Raw genomic sequence first — 24359 nt, 5'->3', positions numbered from 1 at the left:
CTAATAATGATTGTTACACTTATGTTGAAACTATAATCAAGTGAAACGTAATCGTGACACTTGTTCAGTGATGAGTGAGGATATTTGTCAGTGCCGCTGTTTTCGTTTACCTCGAGTGATTAAAAAGTTCGAAATCACTTGATACTTATCCGGCGACGGTGTGATTCCAAGATTATGTGATCGGGATGCGGATCAGCGATACTTGACTGTCCGTCATTCCTATTATGACAGATGCTTAATCTCAGTGTTTACAATCTTGTATCCAGCCTCAGCACAATGGTATTTGGGAGTAACAAATTTCGGATCAGAAGGTAATCACACACGAAATATATGTATACGCCTTGATGGAAAGTTGCCTTGGACTTTGAACTGTTTCCTCATTTTTCTTTCTTCTTTCCTTTCTTTCTTTCTTTCGTTTTTTCTCATACACATATTATACCTGATACGTAACAATTGCCCAGCGTTGTTGGTTAATTCTTTCGTAACACGCGAATCGTAATTAGTTCGATCGATACTTCGCCTCTAATTCTTTTTGATTATTATTGTTATTATTTTACCTTTCTTTCGTTCCTTATTTCATTCTCTCTTTTTTTTTTTTTTGTTTTCACTTACGGTCAAGAAGTCCTAATTAATTTATTATTACTATACTCATGTATCTAATGTAGGTACAAGATTTTGCAAATCTATATACATATATGCATATACATACGTATAACGTATGGTCTTATAAATCAATCAGCCGTAATCAATGCAGTAATCGGGCACACCGCAGTCTTATTGTCAAGTATTTTATAAGTATGTACTACATTATACATATATATATATAATACACACCGATTTCACTTGATTGGCAGAACTCTTGCGAAAGATCTGAATCTCAATTTCGACTCTCTATAGATCTATAAGGATTGAACAAATTCCTTCATCGTTATCGATGGTATTCTTATTTTTCATTTTATTCAATTGGTAATTGTAGATACGCCGATGTATATAAACTCTTCTAACCTGTCACCACGAAAGCTCCGAGATTTTTCATCGACGACAATTTTACCAAACGTTTAATTTACCACTCGAATATATGTATGTACGTACAATTGCTAAACACCTTGAAGTGGGAATCAATGATGATGGAGGATGGCGGGAAGGGGGAGAGTATTTTTGTGAAAATATCTATTATACCGATCATTTCCGGTTATTTATGTCCAAAAGTCACATTTCATACACCTGCAGTGTATCGCGCTCTTTAAACAGCTTATGCCTATTTACTCGGTCGACAATATTCTTGTTATATTAATATTTTGAATAGATTTACTGAACACTTAGGTTGAGTATGTATATATATAGATATTTTTTTTTTGGTTTTTTGTTTTCAACAATTGATCGTGATATCGAAGACGCTCAATACCCAAACATCTTATCGCTTTGGAAAAGCAATCGAGTATTTCACACCTATTGCATAGTGGAGAAAGAATTGAAAAATCCTGGTTAATCGACGTGTGAAATATGCTTTCACCGGCTGTTATCGTCTATTTTCGAAATACAGTTCTTCAAGGTAAAAAAAAGAAAAAAAGGATTGAAAAAAAACACGTTGATGAACGAGGAAACGGTTCAACATACAAAAAATCAATTCAATCTACATTTGCATAAAATTTTGCTTGCGTTGTACGGAAACATCAAAGACACTAGGGATTTAACTCGGAAATACGCTAGGAAGAAATAAAGGAAAATTCTTGTATAGTCGAGTCTCGAGATCAGTTCATTATTACACGTATTAGCTGCACGTATGATTTACAACTATGTCATTTATCAGAGCCTGGGAGTCAGGAGTTGCTGTACTAGCGCACATGATAACGTAACGTATGTAACTAACTGCATGGCATTAATAAGAAGTATTATAAAAAGAAGGGAAAAAATGGTCCAGCTTTGCCTGCAGCGGCAGCAACAGCAGCAGCTTATAGGAACTGTCGTTACATAGGCAAAGCAGGGCAGTGAATAAACCGATTCTCTCTCTCTTTCTTTCTCTCTCTAGGATCGTTGCAAGGACGATTTATCCGCGATCGTATTCGAGTTGCAAAAGCTGCGGAGTATATAGATCCTCCGAATTGCGCAACGGCTTCTAGATCGATCTCGCGGTGCTAATCACCGCGTGAAAAACAACATTAACGTGATTTGCTCTCGATTTACCGGTAATCGCGGAAACGCGAACATTTTCAATCATACCGATATTAATTGCACGATCAGTCTAGATCCGAACTTGCCGTTTTAGATCTACCGCTCGCGCTGCAGGTGCTGCTGTTATATAATATGAGGCATTCTTTTAGTTTAGAAACTACAATCGAATTTAATGTAAATTTTGAAAATACGAATTCATATTTTATACTTTTTTTCCACCTTTTCCATTACTTATTTCGTTTGTAGCTTCTAAATCAAAAGCTTGCCAATTTCCATCTTGGTCTCAAAATTTTCAGTCTCCAACAGAAAATTCGTGATAAACATTTTTGAAACATTTGGTTTTGTGACTTATTGATCCAAAAAATCTAATACCCGGTGAAAGATGTTTGTTTTTTTTTTTTTTTTTTGTACACTCCACACCATAATTGACGCTGAGAGTCATACGTAGATCGGTTTGGTGTGGAATGCCACATACATATACATAACTAATGTATAAATAAACACTTTTATCGGTTTTACGAGTCCAACTTGCGCGTATCTGTGAAGAACTGAAGAATTTCAACTTAATCGTAACCATATCACCATTTATATTATACATTTACCATAAAGTTTCGCTGCACTTTACTCATGTATGCGCATGTAGATGTAAATGTTCACCTTCGCGAAATGTTCGCAAAGTATTTGGCCCAGATAGAAACCGCAATGATAGTTACTAGTTGACTCTTTGTCGTTTTTACTTCAACAAGCCAACGATTGCTCGAGTCCAATTAAGATTATAACATAATAGAACATTCGATATAGTATGTATATAATATTGAATTGTTGTGCCACAGAATTTGCATTTGATTTGCAGTCTTTTATTCCATCTCGATTTGATCTGTAATGTAATTTTGCAACTCTAATCGAGTCTAAAACCATTTTCGTGACTAACTACTGGTAAGAAATATACTTGATTGACATTCAAGATATAAAATAGATAAATTTAAACCTGCATAATGATTGAAGAAGTAGAAGATATATAAACGAAGTGTAAATATACTCTGTCCTCGTCCGATTACCTGTATCTTAAATCAGAGTTTCTCACGATTAAACGCGAGTTTGCATAATGAACCATAATCTCATCGGCGTGAGAACAGAATTCAAGATCGCATACATCCAGAATGTTACTACAATGTTGTGTCTTTGCGTACTCTTCGGGTGAGGTTAGGAGACGTAAACGCAGAAAAAAACTTGTTCTGTAACACATAATACACAGTCATACAAGCAGTATGAAGATGTATTAATTTAACCGGTTCAAATCATCGATATTCAACATTTTCAAATTTTCAAGAATCATCTGATCGAAAATTGGATTAGATGACAAAAAAAAAAAAAAAAAAAAAAAAAAAATTGAAGACATCGGATATATCCTGTAAATGGTTGTATATGGATGATAATTAATGTCAACGCGATTTCTAAAATTAGAATTTCACGTCGATAAGTGAAGTGAAGTGAGAAGAGAATGACTTGCGGCGTTGAATAAAACAGGGTCGAAATCGAGAGATATTTTTCGAAGATGTATATATACACACAGTTGTGATACTTGTTCTTGGTGTCATTGGTACACATGGTTATATTTCATCTATGCATACATTCCTATGTACACACTGAACAGTTTGCGGCTCGTTTTACCCACGAAAGTCGCCGTCCTATATATATCGTGTTTAAATTCGTAGAGTACCGAATAGTATTACAAGAATTTGACGTGTACTTCGATACTTTGGGATCCATGGTCTGCGTAACTTGACTCGTTGCATTGCGTGTTTCGAGCAAGCACCGAATGTGATCCATACCCCAATTTTAAAACTCTGTATTATTATACGTACTCACACATTAACACAACCATATCCGCTTATTTATTCTACTGTACTTCATATCCGTTATACAAGCTTCCTTTTCGATCACCATCGGTTTGCAGTTTTACATACACCGATGATAAACAGCACGAGAGAATTCTACGGTACCTCATAAATGCACGTTAGATGTTTTAATGATGGGGAAATACTTCCACTACCATCGATGATGGCTTATCTCCGATCTCTGTACTTCGTTGGATGTAAGGTTGTATGTTGTAGGTACGTGCTTTGGACACATCCATATCATTTGTCCAGCCTTATCCACATCGGGTTCCTTATGGTGGAAATACCGCGTGATCCGTTTATACTCTTTGACAAATGGGGTAGCCTTAGTCAGTGATATTGCGTAGGAGTGCAAATTAATTTTCAAGCTTGCATTGGGATCTTCGATGACGTAGGTGTAGATCGTGTCGTATTTATAAGGTTGTTTTTTTTTTCTCGTTCCCATACCGATATCCAATACCCATAACAACGAAACATCCGCTCGCTTATCAGTGTTTGAATAAAACACCGTCGATTGGAGACTGGATGAGTGAGTGAAAATATTTACACTTATAATGAGAGAAAACTTAGAAAGAAATTGTGAAAAATAAACTGTTGAGAGATCATGGTCAGATGTTTTGGTAATAGTCCGAAGTAGGTACTGAAGCTTGAATAAATTTGGAAGAAAGTCGATGCTACGGTGCCACAAATTACAGCTGGTACTCGGTTAAACGTAGATCAGACTGTCTATTTGTGTCACGTGATCAAATCCGGCACAAATTGTTGATCAGGTTCTCCAATGTCGACAAATTGGCGTGTAGCTGTTTTTTTTTTTTTTTTTTTTTTTTTCCGTTTCACTTTTTGTACAAGTCGTTGAATGTCGCCGAGATTACGTAGGAAAAACCATAAGAACCAAACAGCTCAACGACAATGGAACTCAATTTGTACAATGCCGAGTGCATGCATATCTCGTATCGAAATCTTTCATACTCATTTGCCTTGAGGGCAGTTGCGTGGGCGAATTAACCACTGATCTGTACATGTGTGTTCAGACCGTGGATCAAGGCTGTGGTACCAACACACAGTACCTTTGGATAGGAGGTCCTTATTGGCTGGACGCGTTTTACCAACTTCCATTTCATGGTGTACGAGAAGTGAAGAGGAATTAAGGAAGGTACATTTAACTCTGCCATCCCGAATGATTTGGTTATTATTGATGATGTGGAAAATTTTTTAATCCCAAAAAGTTGTTGCATCCAAAGGTGGAAAATAAGTTTTTAAAACATTTGTCATACATTCATGTTTCATTTTGAATGGGACTAGTTGTTTTCTTGATCCAATCGAGTTCAACGGTGAGTGGAAATTGAAGGAGAATAAAATTCAGTGGCAAAGTCAGTAACTTTTTTAATATAATTTATTTAAACGTGTTCACAAAATGTTGTCCATTAATCTGGATGTATTTGTCTAGTGAAATGGGAAAAGGAAACGTTGACTCTATAACAGTGGAAACTCTTGAACTGCAATTAGTAGGAATGGAACAAATAACAGCAGCTGCTGAAAATTCAAATTGAGAAATATATTCGACTGTCAGGTTGTTACGATCTGCAACATGCAGAGAAAGCTGAGCGTTAGCACTCGCGTTTAAAAGTCTATACCCGACTAACCGACGCCATAATTACCTTCGAATATATATACCGCGAGGCAAAAGGTACACAAGGCATTATGGCCATGCGGCGTGTGTTGGCCACGGTTGTTCATGTTCTAATTTAGTCGTTAATTTGGGCCCCCTAGCGGCTGTCAAATATCATAATGAATAAATTTAACGATCGTCAACGTGTTCTTGCCCGGCTGTCGCACTCCAGGGTGTTTAGTGGCTTTGTGCTGTTTGTGCACGGGCGTAATTTTTCATTCGTACAATGATGTAAGGACTTTTGATTTTGAACACAATTGACAGCCGACGGTTGAAGCATTCCGTAAACGCCATTCGACTCCTGACTATGAAACGAATTTTAATGTCGCGTTGATAATAATATCGTGATACGCAGTTCCAGAACTCTGATTAACCTTTTGAGTCACAAATTATTGTGCCGAGTCGAATTTTATAACGAGATAATAGTCTGTGTTTTTTGTGCTCATTGATTACGAATCTCAAATCAACATGCCGGATCCAATATGGCCGAGGAAAATTTCAAATCATAATGAATCCGGTCAATAAACTCTATTCAGAGGTTTTCAGGCTCGCTGATTGTATTCGGGATACTGAATTTTCGAAATCTGATTTCAGATTCTTTTTTATCGACCCCAAAAATCCCTGAACAGTGTTTTTCCTCCGGTTGCGATCGAATTTGAAATTCTCGTCCGTCATATTAGATCCGCCATGTTGAATATCGTATAAAACTATTAGAAATAGCAAGAAAAGTGCAATGAAATATATTGTTTTCAAACAAAAAATGGATATAAAATACCTGACTCAAAGGGGTGAAAAATTTGCTTCCTTATCATTATCATTAAGAAGAAGGTGTTGATTATATATCTATAGTCTCTTCCATAGCAAATACTGGCACATTTCAATGTGTATAACAGACTTGCACACGCTTTTTCCACGCGTGTAATCTTCACTTTAATACAATGGCCCTGCAGTTCTCCCCAGGTTCGCGGCGATGAAAAGAACACGGCCAAGACTCGTTTGTCATTACACCGGAATGCCGTGGAATCCGTCCAGGTTATAGTAGCCGGCTGGCTGCCGAGGTATATAATTGCGGAGTAAAATAGAATCTCCGGTATTAAGGCGAATCGACGAAACTCATTGTCTCGTGACTCGGGCGATCGTTGATGATCTTAGAACCACTGCGAGAGGTTAAATCTTATTTTTAAATAAATAATGTAAACGATACGTTGGAGAGATTTCGATACGTTATGTATTTTTATATATACGTATATAATATATGTATATTCTACGCAATATTAAGGGGCGATACATGGAATCTGTTTGTTGTTTATTTTCTATTTTGTTTTGTTTCTTTGAACAAGTATGTAAGAATGACGATTTCTTCAAAGGTATATCGTAGCTATTAAATTTCAGATCAAGATTCGAATTTTTATATCTCATCGATAGATTCGGTATCCGTTATTTATCGCGTGGAATTTTATTGTAAAAAATTTGAACAGCTTGTAACAGCAGGAAGGTAAAAACGTGAAAACATAAATAATGAAAAACAAAAAAAAGAGAACCGTACAGATCATTACGCTTAGAGAAGGATAGAAGTACAGTTAATTACTTTGTTCCCTGTCTCGTGACCGAAGTTGGTGTGTAAGTATATATATATATATATATGCGTATAATTGTTTGAGGAAAACTGATTGGCAAAGCACGTTGTTCTACCCAGAGATCGCGATAAAGATCAGGCCTGAATTTAATTGGTCTCTGGAAGCTGATGTTGTTGTTGTTGTCGTAAAAATAATTCGCTCACGTTTTACATCAATAAAATTGTAGTCTTGTAGATTCCTATCCCGTTTCTAAATCGACGAGATCGACGATTCATCGACACGAATGCGGTTGAAAGTGACGAATCTTTGAAGCGGTTCATCTACCTCTAAGTCTGCGGCAAACGGTGTTTTGACGTGATAAAATGAACGCGAAATTTTCATAATTTATTCATTATACAGACTGATATCAGGTCCCGTATTCACTTTGGAGACGCTTGCAAGAATTCAAAGCTGCCGATTTCTTTCATCGATCCTCGATCGATTCCTCCGTCGGTATGAAGGGGCGCCAACGCGTAACAGCCATTTCGTAATCCCTTGGTGAAGAAAAAAAATCTTCTTCAATCACGTGTTTCTATCCTGCCACGAGCCCAAGGACTTGGCGAATTTTTACATCTAATGATCGATTGACGAAGATTCGATCAAACTGTACAAGCAATCGTCAAAAAAAAAATCCATCGATCTACGTCGCAGTGACGAACGATTTCCTCGATAAAATATGAAAGCCTTGATCCGTGTAAACGATCCTTATTCTCCGGTATAATATTACGAATAAATGCATCTTTTAAGTCAAAGTTTTAACTAATATTATATTATTTATATTCCAATGACCCGTAATAATTTTTCACGTTTCACTGTCGTTACACGGTTATAATATTTTCCTTAGGCTAGAGTAGAATGCATGCATATATTATAATAGGTATACCTACTTGCTTGCGTGTGGAATCGACTATCAGCTACCGAAGCAACGAGTCGCTCTTTTAACGATAAGCAAATAAACGCGGTTGCGAAATTCCACGTGCTTAACTATGTGTATATATAAAATACTAACCGTCTCGCTTCTGCTAAAACGGACCTCCAGGCTCGGGTTTTTACCTCGTGTACAGGATACGATATATATATATATATATATATATATGGTTTAACACTTTCAACTCGAGACAATAATTATATTCCGCAGTGCCCGATATTCAAATTGCGTTGCGCAACCCAGCGCGACGCGACTTTATATATGTATGTATGTATATATTCGGTGTAAAAAAAAAAAAAAAAAAAAAAAAAAAAGAAAAAACCGTTGACAGACAATTATCCCCGAAGGGATCTATTCTGTAACGATAATTTATTATTACATCCGGAAGACGTGCGGTAAAGAATTTTGTCGGGTTTTATACCCTGTGTTGCAAAGAAAAAGTTAAGATTTTAATTTTGAGGATCACAGGTGTTATATTGGATAATTATTGGATTGTTTTTAACGATTCGTCTCTCTCAGGACTATTTTAAATACTCAATAAGTCGATCACTGAAAAATTGCTAAAGACAAAATTACTCCATGAGACTAAATAATAATAATAATAATAATAATAATAATGATAAAGAAACTTTTTACGGTCATACATTCAAGTGATCGTTTTACTTATCAATTTGATCATTCTATTTTTAAAGAGTAAGAATGTTTAAGAAAGACACGCTGATCGATTTGCTTGTTTGTTTTTTATTATAAATAATAAAAACTTTGGGTTATCGCAAATACATATCTTACATCAAATAATTCATAAAAATAGTCTGAATATTTTAAATATACAATAACTTGAATAAATCATCAGATCAGTTCATTAAACTCGAATTTTTATATAATTTATTTAAATTTTGAGGACGGTTCATAAGCGATCTTAAATCTAAAGCTTCATACATTTTTACAGTAGCTTCTAAGCTTCTATTTTATTTAATTTCTTTTCTCTTACTTTAATCCAATCCTACGAACACGTATCTACGTTTACTTCTGCAGGGTTTAATAGTATCCATAACACAATGTAAACTTTTGAAACTCAATAAGTCAATAAATATTAATCACCGCTGAATAGAAGCCTCGTATTTCGCTGATTGATTCGTCTAGGCACTTCGGAAAATGATCCATTTCTCGAGTCTGCCTTATCGGATGCTGTGGATATCGAAGCATGGATGGAGTCTGTTAACACAGATTCATCTCGACCTCGAGTGTGGGCATAAACACGTGATCCTTTCGAGCGAGTATAGAAATTGGTTAGAGCCTATTAAAGCGGTGCCACACATGTTCGCAAACACAGGCTCGCCTTGTGTACGATCCATTTTAATGGTGGCGATGGTGGTGGTGATGGTGGTGGTGGTGGTGGTGGTGGTGGTGGTGGTGGTCTCTCAACATCACATCGGTTTGAGGTCAGTTCGGTGACTCACTCGGCAGCAGACGTCAACCATCGAGTAGGCAGTAAGAGATACATACACACATGATGTCGATGCATGACCAACTTAGATCAGGTACCAACCTACCTCGACAACCTCTCGATCGCGATTCTTGAAAAAAGGCGCACGGCATCCAAATTCCTGTCCAAGTACAATGGCGTACCTTTACATCCCGCATGAATTAAGTTGCATGAAGTTAAGTTAATAAGTTAAGAAACCACATGCAAAGGGGGAGAAAGAATTTCATCGTTTTAATCAAGCATCAGCGAAAATATTTTAGAGTCCATACGTGGAAACCTTATGTAAAATTTATTCATCGTCGAGTGTCGATGCACTTTATCTTTCTTATCAAATTCTCCCTTCGCCCACGTAACGACGCACGACCCACTGATTGGCACTTTGTGTCGCGTGATTGGCCAATTGGTCGGACCTCTGAATCATAATGGACTTTAAAGTGATTATATATGTACTGCGGACAAGTGGTTCCTCCACTCTTGTACACGGCCCTCTTTGTTGTCCCGTCAAGACGCAAGAATGACGGCTCTATTCCTGTATACAGCCATCTTTTGTCCACGTCGAAATGGTATCTCAATCAGTGAACACGAAAGGTGCCGTTTTGCAGTGGGTACAGCACGATACCTTGCCTTGTTGGTTATGTGGACCACCACACCTCGAACAAACCAAACCATCGTGTACTATATTGGACGTGATCAAGGGGTGTTAAACTAAAGTGATCGCGGTGGCAATTGGATCATTTGAAATCAGTTTAATTGGTAATTGAAAATCGGTAATATTTAAGTAAAATTCTGTATTGGTGGTTATGAGAAGTCATTTAGGGTTACAGGAATCTCTTTGTAATCTTAGAAGTCGTGAGAAATCACGTAATCAAAGTAGAATTTATCTGCCGAGTAATCTCTCTGTAAAATTTGAATGATCACGAATTTTTTATGCGATTACAAACCTATTGACTATAATTTACGTCGTAACGTGGCACACATCAATTATCATTTATCATTCTAGATTTACAAAGATGAGTATAAAGACAAAAAAGCCACTTTTTAAATCATTCGAAACTGAGGTTTGTCTATTTTTTAGACTATCCATGTTGGCACGATGTGGGTCTGAAATGTTGTGATGTTTCGTAGCGAAGAATATTTCACACAATTTGTCGTACCAAGAAACCAACATTTGTGAGAGTTCTTTAATTCAATTTGTAGTTTTTTTTTTGTTTGCCATAATACATCTCGTTCAGCAGCGGTATTTCTCACGTTAAATGACTCTTCAAATCTTAAGCATTCAGACATCTCGTCTGATCTCGCGTGAAATAATCACAAGTTTAATACTAATATTATCATCATCATGCTTTGCTTCTTGTAGTCGCGTCACTTCTTTCACTTTGGTTTTGCTCTTACCAGCCATTATAATTTGTTTCGCGCGGAAATCGTTGAAGCTGCAATTCATTCGATGTTAAATACATCCTGTACATCGATCGTTTCCTTTCTTTTTTTTTCGTTTCTTCCACCTTCTGCTTCCATGTGAAGAAACGGGATTAAAACAGAATCGAAGAGAATCTAGAGATCGTGTTTCATTGGTAGAATAATTTCCTTTCAATTCAAAAAGCAAAGAGAATTAGGAACTTGAATTACAAAGTTCTATAATACGCATCGACGTATCAGTTTCAAGTTTAACCTTAACCTGAAATTCGAAGCGTTTGTTAAATTATTATACATACCCGCAGAAATTGCGAACGTGCTCTGAAACGCATAATAATTCTTGCAGCACCGTTTTAAAAATTTATGCGGGCTGATAAAGAGCGGTGAAAAAGAAAAGGAACGAACCGCTTCCCACGCTACCGCAGCGCGTCGCTGACGATTGCCTTCTTCCCGCGGGAGCTGCGTCGAACCGCTTCGGGCGACGCGGCGGGCATTAAACGTAATAACGAGTTAACAACTAAGACAAGCCCAAGGCATTCTTCTTTGGCATGCTTCTAAGGCATGCCTGGATGCACTGACCCCTCAGGGGCACGACCTTTGCCACGTCTTGGTTGTAAATGTGCCAGAAGCCTTGCAGAAGCATCCGTAGGAAAAAAGAAAAGATGGATCGTTACACGTCACTGACAATGAGGAGAACTATTTTATAAGTTAATAATGATATTCGGGCGGCAGAATTCTAGTGGAATTCGTATCATAAGAAAACTGATTACTCTTCACTGTGATTATTGAGATATATTAACGCTTTTCAACACCTCAGACGCGAAATAAGTAATTTTGAATCTCGAGAATTACGATTTACCTCGATTAAAATTGAAAAGTTAGGTTATGTGGTGATAAAATGGCGCCGGCAACCAGACTCTGACGTCAGGAGGACATTTTCCGATATTTGTCGGTAATGCATTTTCCGGTTATCGACGTACGGTAAATCTGTTTGTTTATGCTTTGATGAAATAAGTCATTAACATCACATTATCGCATTATTCACAAAAAAAAAACACGTATTACTAGTGAGAAAAATCAGAGAAAATGATAACTGAACGTACTAAAACACTCGATTGTTCTGTTCATTTATTTCTTGTGATTACTTCTCAGTTTTCTTCCAATCACATCGTGTGTGAATGGTTATTAATATAATACAAACTTACGTTATATCTTTGTCAGCTTTTTTACTCTGAGAAAATATGTTTCGATCAAATTCAATTATAGAGCCGCACTCCAATGGCTGCCCTCTTTTACTTGTATTTCATAATTTTTTTTTCTCACAAAAATTTGTTGTCGCCACTTTTTCACTTGAATAAAGTTGTTGAAATACTTATACTAAATATTTTTACATTCTCTTGTGTTTAACTCGAGGTGAAAACTCGGGCTTTTTTGCATATCATCGACGTGAATTTCTGTAATAAACAAGAATTCGCCAGCCGTAAGCGATACATGCAAAGAAAATAGATTTCACGCTTCCGTTTACGAGTGAATAAAAAAAAAAAAAAAAAAATAACTGCACGGTACCCAGCTCGAATAATTTCATGCCTGAAATACCAGACATTTTAAACAAATAACTCGTTCACCTGTACGTATATTGGTAGCAATATGAGTTTGCAGCAGCTGGCGTTGAACAAGTACCGTCTTGTTATTCCTTTTTCCTTCGCTTCTTGTTCTCCCTCCTTTTTTTTTCTATTTTTTTTCATTCTTTTTCGTCTTTTCATCGCCCTCATAATCGCTCTTGGCAACGTTGCGAACAGTCCGACTCTAGATAACGACGCGCAGCTAACACTGCTGTCCGCTATCTCTCGGTTGTTCATAATTTTTCGTCGTAAACTCGCCATTGTGTAACAGTCATACGAGTGATGCACGTATGTAACTAACTGTTTTTTTATTGTAATAATTCATTCATTTGAATTTATATCAAACGATGAAACTTGCACAGTGTATATACCTATTTATTAATCAGACTTCAGGCTGTACGCCAGTGTTGAACTACAATAATTATTTTCTCGTTAAATTGAGAAAGAAAATTTATCACGCAAGACGGAAGAACCTGATATAAATCGTTATACCTATAACGAGTCCTTGAGCTCGGGGAAATCTGTGTTTATCTCGAAGGTTGCGTGACCAACGATCGGTTAATAAGTTACCTAGCCTTCCGCTATGTACACGATTATCGGCTGAACTTACGTAAGACGATGTACTCGAAGGATAGAGTAACGAATTTTTCCAGCTCGATATGGCCGGAGAACTTCTGCAGCAGGATCACCGGTGAGAGAGGTTAGAAAATCACCTCGTGTCTACACCTCGCGTTTTTCTTCTTCGATTTGACGTTTTTCACAACGAATATCTGAGCTTTTTTTACTCAGTGCCCAACACAGAGACTGATAAAGAAAGCTTCGCCCATTACTTGTTCCAAAAGTCGAGTTTTAAGTTGCGTTTTTTAACCATCAGCGCGGGGAATAAACGTGCGTGGCATTGGTATTGAGGAAGATTTCATTTCTTACATTTACCAGAAAATTATATATCGTTGGAGTTACAAGTAAATGTTATTCGAGTAAATTTTCGAAATATTGCAAACATTTCAGTCTACAACATTCCAGCATCGCGTTCAAACTTGTGGTTAATAATAATCGCGTGTTTCTAACTCGCACAAGGTATGACTGACAGTACATTAACACACATTATACGTGTATCCGATAACACGCACGTGAAGAGTCAAGTCCTTGCATATAATTGATGCAATGCAACATGTATATACTTATATACTATGTACAAATGCGTATGTAACACGCTTGTATGTAATTTATATAATAATAACTTTTTTCCCTGCTAGGTATGTAATACATAATAACTATCCAAGATGTATAATATTATTATAATTAACCGGTTAACAATCGCTTTTTGGCGTTCATATAAGGATAAGCGAGGATTACGTCAAGCTTGCATAAGGGACGCGAGTTTCGTGCTTCGGAATAGTTCGCTAAACAAAAACTGGTCTTTCGAGTGCTGAATGGGAAGACTTTGATGAATAAAAAAAAAAAAAAAAGAAAGAAAGAGAAAACCGCTTTGACACGTACAGCGTATTACGTCAAGTGGAAAATTATCTTTTAACAGGAAGTCGTCTACTCTGTCGTAGCTGCTCTGCATTTGCCGAATTCGAATATAATATAAACTATAATTAAAAGAACACGTATCGCTTAAATATTCCACACGTCGTCGTTGCGAAACAATTTTCTATAGCTCGTTTAATACCCCGTGTAAATCATTTCAGTCTGTAGATTACAATTATACGAAATTCTGCGACAGTTAGTTTGCAGAAATTTTCTTGCACAATTCCGATTGTTTTGTATCTTCTCAAGTCGCAAAATATCGCTACTATTACGGTAATTAGCTTATGCCTGTGTCTCTTTCTAGCCGTGTCTTTTATATATACATATATATATATATACATATATCTATACATGGAATTTATGAGATGCGGATGCGCTCTTTGGATTCCTGCAGCTCTCTGCATGAATAACACGAATTCAACGCGAACAGTTATTTCAGGAATAAAATTCTATCACATATACATGTATATATGGATGTGCACCGGGTCGCAGAACAACGTTTCTATGTTTTCATTATTCCCTAGTCGATTTCTAGGAATCTGTCTAACTGCAACCTCGACGATCTCGTCGACCTGCAGACCGCCCCATGGGAAAAACTGTTTCTTCTACTGACATCGCTATGACGACGATTTCCTCCTCCGTAACTGTAGATTTTTATACCGTCGTTGAAACTTGTCTCTTTGTTCTCCATCTCTCTCCTAGGATAGGAAATTTTGTGGATTATCATGATTATAATTTCATAAAAAAAAACAGTCTCCAACTACACTCCGTATAAAATGAATCTCAACAATTCTTGAAGAGTAACTTTACTGATACTGCAGTTTTTTTTTTTTTTTTTTTTTTTTTAAATGATAATCTGTAACTGGGAAATTGAACAGATTTTTATTATTTTTCCACTTGACACCTGTTATCAGGATGAATAGAATATTGTATATATATATATATATATATTTTTAACTTGAGAAATATTTATTCTGTAAACAACGAGTGACGAAGAAAGAAGGATAAACTCTGCAAGTCGATCGGCTTATTTACTATCTCTTAGTAACACGTGTTATGCATGTATATATAGTTTGGTTAGAACGTTATTGGATACAGTTTTATTGTACACACGTATTTAAAGTGTGTAAAAAATTTCTCGCGCGTAGTATTGTAACTAATTAAAATATCCCGTTATTCAAATCAACTTCAAATAGTTAAAAAACAATTTTTCTTCAGATTTTTACCTCAACTCTAAGATAGTCCGTTTTGTGATCGAAGTTTCTTATGGAAATAACATTGTAAAAACTTTTTTTTCTCGAGATGAAAGTCTGAAAAAATTAAACAATTGTTTTCTAGGTAGGGAGGGAAAAATTCTTCAACACCCTAAATAAGGACCATCCTAGTATACCATCATGTGCCGTATTTAAGAATTAGTAAACGAAAAACACTCAGTTTACGCAATGTTCTTCGTTCGTGTTATTATAATGCATACGGTATACACGCGTCTAATCTGACGGCTAATTGCGATTCGATGTAGGCTGAATGATCGCCGTCCCGACTAAAACGAAATACCTAATACATATCCTTTTAATGTGAAAAGCAAACGTCATCGGACTAATCTCTTCTGGATTAAGTATAGTCTTCTCGCTTATTTTGGATACAAGCCGTGAGTTATTCGAATCGAGGAACGTTCTGCGGTTGACACTTAAGACTTGTTCCTTAATTCAACCGCATCTCTTGGCTCTCTTCCAGTCTGTTTCACTTGAGCAACGGCAGAATCCACGGTGCGGTTGACTTGAAACTAGAATCCTTTTGAAGGGACGAAGATCGCTCTTCGTGATGCAAGCTCGGGTTTACTTCCTTTCGAAGTTGTTTTCGTTGTTGTTTTTCTTGCTGTTGCTGTTGCTGTTACTGCATGTTTGCCTAGCTTATAAAACTGGAACGCGCCGCAACGAGAATTCGAAAGTGCGTACACTTATAGTACCTACCTTCCACATTCTGTATACCTCCTTCCTCTTCTTCTTCTAAGGAGCAAACTATCGTGGAATATCGCATGGTCATACAGGTAACTCAAACAATTTTCTACCTTTCGTTTGTGTGTGTGTGTGTGTGTATACGAGGACTGGAAATTAGGTTAGCGTATTCATCCCATCCACAATCCAAGGCCACAGCTTGTCCGTCAAAAGGATTTTTCAATGTCAACGTGCTTAGAACGGTATTATTTCAAGTATAAAGAACGAAGAAAAATCCCGAAATAAAGATCGATTTTTATCGAAACCATGAATACCCGCAACGACCATGACGACGATGAGCAAATTTCCATAGGCGAGTCGATGTGGACATTTTGCTGGATCACTTAGACTACGAGCAACGGAAATGTCCACGAAATAACCTCCGACTTGAGTAACAATTAATTATCTTCACCGAAAGTGAAATTCCGAGTCGCCTTCGACGGATTACAACGTTTGCATTTCATGTCCCCATAAGGATTTCGAATCTCCTTGACGACATCTTGCATCAGTCAGGCTTGAATTTATTTTCTTCCCGAAAAAACCATGAAATGTTAACTTTTTTTTACCTGAAAAGGTTTATTCCCTCTCAGCTTTTTTTCCCTGCGGGAAATATGATCTCATATTTTTCGTAAATTATTTTTTTATTATATATAACTTGTACAGACATAAACTCAGCTTGTTACATAACAAAGTTAGTTATAAAGTTCCACATTCTCTGTACCCAGGCGGCATATCCTTCACCTTATTCTTCCAAATTGGAATCATTCGATCCGGTCAATTATTGCGCAATTCTGTCTACGTATACATCCTTACTCGATTTGTGAAGCAACGAACGACAATTATGATGAATTTCTCAGCCGAGAATGAAATTAGTTCTGCAAGTTACTTTGTACAAAATTCAAGACATTCACACCGTTACTCGATCCAATACGATTCTATAAATCAGTACGACTCAATAATCTTAAGGTTTTTAATACCTTTCATGTTTATATATATACGCAGGTACGGTCAACAATTATCTTCAAAGTGCGCTTTCGACTTTCGTATATCAGATCAATAGATCTCGAGTGTTATAATAATGGCCTATTTATCCTTTCCTTGTCCTTGTACATAGACGAAAAGGGTGATTCTTAATTTTTGTCCTAGATACGTATAATTTTTCGCAATTATAGTATACTGTTGGATAAGAAAAAAAAATTGACGATGTGGAAAGAATCGTTGAAACTCCAAGCTTGTTTTTTTTTTTTTTTTTTTTTTTGACAAATCATCCCTTAAATTTTTATGAGCAAATAATATACGTTTAATATTGTTTTTCCTCTCTTTTGTTCCCTTCTTCTGGACTTGGCGACGTTTTTTTTTTTATTTCTATTCTTTTCTTTCCTTTCCTTTTTTGGTTGTTTCTCGCTACACGCGTGTAATTTTATTCCTCCGGCTTTTTATTCGACGAACGCGACGGAATCGTTCCGTGGACAATGAAATCGCTGGCAGACGTGTCCAGAATCGAACTTCCAAGGCAGCTTGAATAACGTATAATACTCGTGTCTCTTTCGCGTAGTTATAAAAAAAAATCACCGTATAATACTCGTCGCCGTTACATTACATGTGTGGATGTATAGCGTAGCGTACTGTGTAAGCATAACTAACTACGCTGGATTCTCAACAGACGAGTTTCACGCACAGTGGATTTTACTGCTACGTACGTTGCAACGGCGAAGACACGGTAGGAATCCGAATCCGGCGAAGAAGAATCAATTCTTCCTGATTATGTTGTCGAAAAGTTTATTTCTACTACGAACAGATAATAGCGTATAAATTTACTCCATTTTTCATTCATGAATTTGACCATTTTTAAACCAACGTCGATTGCCAAATCATCCAGCGACTGAATTTCTCACAAGATATAATTTATACTTAAATATTGTTTTGTAATTTTCAAGTTTAGATTTTGGATGAAATTTATTAAAAAATAATTAGGATGAATTTTTTTAATTTTTAAGAGATATTGTTCATCGTATTCTTATTGAATAATTAGATATAATTAAATCGATTCGCACGCATGACGAATAAATGAATAAAATTGAGTATAACTTGATGATTCGAAACTAACTTGCAAATGTCAAATTCGTACGACTCGCTCAATTTGAGTGAGGAAAGGCTCGTCTTGCCGGATCAATTACGCGATTATTTGCAAGATGATTTTGCCGCTTATAAATTAGACGTGCCGCAACGTATTATACAATATGTAGCGAGTTAAAACGTATCCCTTTTGTCGGCTCTGTATTTTAATTATTACCCATACATACGAACCTGTAATTTAACCGCGGCCGATGAAGATTAAAACATCATCGACGATTTTTGAGAGGACGAGATTCCGTGCAATTGCATGGAAAATTACACACGATTCGCGTCGTCGGATCCAGTTTAAAAAAAAAAAATGTCCACCTTACTGTTAAGTGCAGTATTTATAATACCTATATTATGGTGGCGTGAAAAAACCGACTATATTTTTTTCTGAGTCTCGTGTGACAAAATGTTAGTTTTTGATGTTTTAAGAGCCCACGCCAAAGAACAGCTCGAAAAAAAAATTCTAAGAGGTCACTCCAAATTTTTTAAAATGTCAAAAATCGTCAAAAAATTAAATTAAAAAAATTATTTTTTCAGTATTTTGTTTGATTTTTAATCCATGTCGTGGTGTATTGTTATCGATGCTTTCTTACTGAATTAAAGAAAAAAAATTTATGAAATTTTAATATGAATATTAAAAGGTCGCTCGAAAAGATTTAAAAAAAATGCACCAAAAAATTGAAAAAAAATTATGAGCGATCTTTCAAAATTCAAATTTTGAACTGAAACTTTCGGAAACTTTTTTTTTTTGTCTATAAAATTATACCGTAACGAGAAAAAAAAACAACAACAAAAAAATCGATTTTTGACGATTTCTGACGTTTTAAAAAATGTGGAGCGACCTCTTAAATTTTTTTCTTTGAACTGTCCTTTGGAGTGGGCTCTTAAAACATCAAAAACTAACATTTTGTCACACGAGACTCAAAAAAAAAAAAATAGTCGGTTTTTTTGCGCCACCCTAACCTATATTTATAACCTGAACACGGATGCGACTGGAAATTATCGAAACGATCGATATCCCGATGAAAATGGATCGCTGTCGCTAATTTTGTACGACGATCACGGTTTTATAACCGACCGCTTATACCTTTATATACATATATATATACAAATATAGGTGTATACATATATATACAACTAACTCGGCATGTCAATTTCAGCCTAGATCTCGATTGAAAAGAAAACTCGACACGGATTTGCTGCAGGCGAGCCGCGCGTGTTTTAAATTAACAAAACTTTGTACACGTCGACATGTTTATTAATATTTATTATACGCTTGTACGTAGTATAGATCATCTAACGCCTAGCTAAATAAAATTCAATTCGAATAGTGCACGTGAAAAAATTAATAAACGCAAGTCTTTCACACATAATTTATCTTTCGTGAAATAATGACAAATACGCTAAAATATGTCAAAAGCAACTTTTAATAGTATAAGAAATATGAGTTTTGCTTGTAAAAGAATTTTGAAATTTTTATCGTGTCATCAAAATTTCACTGATTTTTGTTGATGTTTTTTATCTTACTTTTCTCTTTTTCTTCGTATGACTGTGGCTTCAATGGTGAATTTTCGTTTCATTATATCCACGTTTTTTTTTTTCAATACAGTCAATTTCTTACGAAAGTCTTTTAAAATTCTTACGTCATTCGTGTCAACTGATTAATTGATTGAGATTTCTCTCGATATATTACGACGTGAAATGTCTCACCGAACATTTCATTAAAAGAAATGGATTTTTTTTCCCCTTTCTTTCTCTATTTCTCTCTCCAGAGATAGAATAAAAATCGATCCTATGAATAGCAATTTATATATTCAACATATATTAATACTGAATTGAAAATAAAATTTCATAATTTGCCAGCAAAATTTTCCAATGAAAATATTTTCAATTCTCCATTTATTTATTTATTTTGTTACTGGAAAAAAGAACAAAATAATTTACCATGCAAAGCAACAACGGTTTACACTTTTCACGTAGATTTTATACCGGATACTCTGACTTCGAAAGGTTTTTATGATGATTTTATGATTGAAAATGCGAATAAACGACACAACACTCGTAACGTATTTTGTAATAATGGGCCAAGAAATATTCATGCAGAATATTTTCTCTCTTACCTATAACAAATGTTATTCGTGTATCGAAATTTCATTCGTGTTTTAATTCGCAGACGATTGGATAACGTGTATTACCTAAAGCTGAGAGAATCGGTCTGGGAATCTGAAATTTTACATAATCACATTCTTATATGATCGAAAAACAAGTTTTACCTAGGCATTCAAATTTCCTGTTGAAACCGGTGCGAATAACAGGTTTTTCGAAAACACGTGCGTTTGTAGGAAGCAGCGGGTATTCGATATTATTAATTGTAAAAGTTTCTACAACGACTTGGGTAAATACTTTATCACTTCACAGAATCTCGAATGATTCAAGACACGATACATTCAGTGATAAATACATATTTTCTAAATCTCAAGTTTCTCATCAGTTTTCACAACAATTTAACTGTTCAATCGATAATTAAAATAAGTTAAATCTCGTCATCACTTTGCTAATAAAATAATCGATCAACTTGTAAAATCTACAAACTCGTCCCTTGGTCAATTTCAATTTCAAAAACGAAACTAAAATGAGAAAGAAAAAAGTTTCAGAGACTCTGAAAAGTGGAATGTTTAACAATAAGTAAAACAACAACAAAACCTTTCTCTCGTAATCGTTCTAGATCCATTTACGAAACTTATTGTTAGCCCCAGAGTCAAAAGGTTACAGCCTGTCGTCCTCGCCTCCAAGATTTTTTATTATTCACATTTAGACTTCGAGTCACGCGCGAGATTTCATCCCATCGCCGTTTCCTCGTCTCGGTCTCGTTTCGTTGCCTCTACCTGCACAGGCGGATACCAAATCTCAGCGATAAGTCCTCTCAACTTCCTTTGGACCGAGGCTGCGCTGGCGATAAACGAGTTACGTAAACACCGCAGGAATGGTCAACGAAAAATTTTCTTCTACTATATAAATTATTACGTTTACCCAAAATCCCACATACGTGACGAAACTACGGAGAAAAAAAATCTTATTCTCACGTTTATTTTTTTCCTCCTTTCTCACTCGGGAATTTTTTTATTCTTTTTTTTTGTCTTGTTTTGTTTTATTTTTTTCTTATTTTTTGGTTTTCTCTTTCTACTTTCTATCTATCTATTATTTATTTTACACGTGGCGATCTTCGAAACTCTTTTGCTTTATTTTAATTTTTGAAACATATGTTTTTGGTCTTAATTCACGGATTTCAATTATTATTTGTCCGATACTTCATGGATTGTATAGTTTTTTTTAAAAATAAAACTTGAGAATTAATTTAGAGATTGATACCAAAATTCTGTTTTTACATATTTTTGGTTTCAACACTCTTTCGACTGGAGTACAGACTTAAGACTTCAACAACATTCGCAAGTACTTCCGTCGATCGGATTTTAATCGAGAACTTTTGAAATAAAATCATAAAAAGTGAATAAAAGTTTCTCTTTCCTAAGTTTGATTATTTTTTTCTCTTCTTTTTTCGAACAGTTACGAAATTCAACAGGACGAATGTCCGAAAAGAAATAAAATCTTATTTCTGAAACTTTGAGGATCTTCTTTCTTCAAGAATTAACTTAAATAAGATTGTTCAACTCGGTGGATAAACATTTCCTTTAACGTCCAATCTAGTATAAATATGGCGACAGAAAACGTACATCTTCGGTTATCCATCAGCGTTTAGTCGACAGTTTGACAGAAAACACTGTACAACTGACATATTCTTTCAGTAAAGAAGATTCAGTCTAACATTAAAGTATGAAAATCGTTTTAGGTTATCCTACGAATTACATGTGCATCTGGCGTCTGCCCTATACCTACCACATAAGTTTTTTTTATCTTATCGTTCCAGAAGCCAATCGAAGGCCTCGTACCTTGCCTATCGTAGGGAGCGAGGCGCCCCCGACAGCGAAGGTAGCTACAAACGAACCATGTCGCCAACGGCACGTCTCGACGACTGGCCGCCATTGCGAGACCACGACGACCCGGTTCTCCTTCGAGTAACACCCCGTCATCCGCAACACCATCATCACCATCCCGATCAACAGCTGCCGAAGTCTCACAGCGTCGACGCGCTGCATCATCGCCTGGAGGAAAGGGCCGCGCACTCGGTCGAGGTGATTGGAAAGCTCTCCTATGACCTGAGCAAAAAACTTCAGGCCACCGAGGTGCGTCCACTCCGAGGTGAGGGCGTCAATAACACCCTCAACAAAGTCATCGCCAATAACAACAACAACAACAACAACAACATCAACAACCACCTGGACTCGAGTCATCAACAGCCGGGAGTCACGGATTCACCTGACCGGAAGGAGAGGATATCACCTCAGAGTATCGAGGTACTTAACGATCGGAACCGGCAGTTGGAACGAGAGCGACGGAAGTTGGCTGCGAGTTGTGAACCGAGTCCTCAGAGGCGGTCCCAGGATCGCGAGATCCTCTCGAGCTCGGATAGCTTCCAACAGCATCATCAACAGCGGGAAAGATCGGCGACGATCGAGATGACCTCGAGGAACGTTGAGCTCTTGAATCGGCGGAACGCCCTCGGCGAGAAACGGCTCATCACCGAGGCCTCCAGGCCGCCACCGGTTATCGAGAAACCACCACCCCCGACGTCGTCGCCACCGAGAACGCCGGAAGTCGAGAGACGGAGGCCCGGAACCGATTCACCACGTCGTTCCGGGAGCTGCTCGAGTTCCTCGTCGTCGTCGTCATCGTCGTCGTCGACGAGGGTCTCGGACCCTGGCAACAACCCCGAGAAGACGTCGCCGCCAAATTCACCCAACGTATCGGCAGCCGAATCGGCAAGCTTCGTTGAACGGATAAGCGTCGTCTCGTCGAGACGGACGGTGTCCAGTCCTACCCAGACGGACGACGATCGTCGCGATGAATCCTCGGAGTCGAATCAGGCTAAATACAGCCAGACTACCGGAGGGATCGAATCGGCCGATTTGGGAAACGAGAGGACGGCCATCACGTCGCCCTGCGTTTCACCCCAACCTGGGATCGAGGGTCTTACCCTTGTTCAAAGGACGGAGATCGTTCTCAGGGTAAACGCGGCTACCAGCGATGCCGCATCCCAGACTGAGATCATCACCGAGGATGGTAGGGAGGCGAGGATCGACGAGGCGCTCGAGGATTCTCAGGACGATGTCGTACCGGAACCGAGGAGGAAGCTGCAGGAGGAAATCGAGTGCGAGGAACTCAGCAGAGATCTGGCTAGTCAGCTTAGTCCCAACGACAAGCTAGTAACGATCTTAGGTGAGTCGGTCAGAGTGTTTTTCACTTTTGCTTCTTTCTTCTTCATTCACTTTTTTTTTTTTTTTTTTCAAAGATCGCGAATCGTTCGATTCTAAGGGAAATTATTCGACGGAATTATTATATAATATAAGACGTGGGTATGAAAAGTAGTGAGTAATTTAATGTTGGGAAATTATAAAATCATATATTCTTGCTGAAATCAATTCATCGATTGGGTAAAAAAATTGGAGAATTCTGTGGAAAAACATTATTATTGTACACGAAATGAATTTCTAACGAGTGAATGGTTCAATACGCACGCGCTGAGTCGTTTTGTCAGGATGACCAACGTTCGTAAATTCAAATGACGGATCGCTGCTATGTATCTAACCTAAAAAATGTTGGTCACCCTGACAAAACGACTCAGCGCGTGCGCATTGAACCATTCACTTGTTAGCAACTCATTCCATACATGCATATACATATACATATATATAAAGTTACTAGATTGTTATCTGTGTAGTGATATATGTACATATATCACAATAGTTGCGCAATTGCAGAACTGTTTGTTATTCAAATTCTTTTGTC

The 24359-nt window shown here is 37.0% G+C and overlaps 1 protein-coding gene across 1 annotated transcript in view; it reads left to right on the top strand.

Annotated features, from left to right (window-relative positions):
* LOC124404653 (protein Shroom) overlaps positions 1-24359 on the top strand; it is a 142771-nt gene that overhangs the window by 109879 nt on the left and 8533 nt on the right. Inside the window, exon 11 of the mRNA XM_046878987.1 lies at positions 22381-23789. Coding sequence (XP_046734943.1) covers positions 22381-23789 — 1409 coding nt within the window. The remainder of the gene's footprint in view (positions 1-22380; positions 23790-24359) is intronic.

Source organism: Diprion similis, chromosome 3 (assembly GCF_021155765.1).
Source record: "Diprion similis isolate iyDipSimi1 chromosome 3, iyDipSimi1.1, whole genome shotgun sequence".
Classification (NCBI taxonomy): domain Eukaryota; kingdom Metazoa; phylum Arthropoda; class Insecta; order Hymenoptera; family Diprionidae; genus Diprion; species Diprion similis.
The sequence above is the reverse complement of the archived record's forward strand: the minus strand, read 5'-3'. Positions and strand labels throughout refer to the sequence as shown.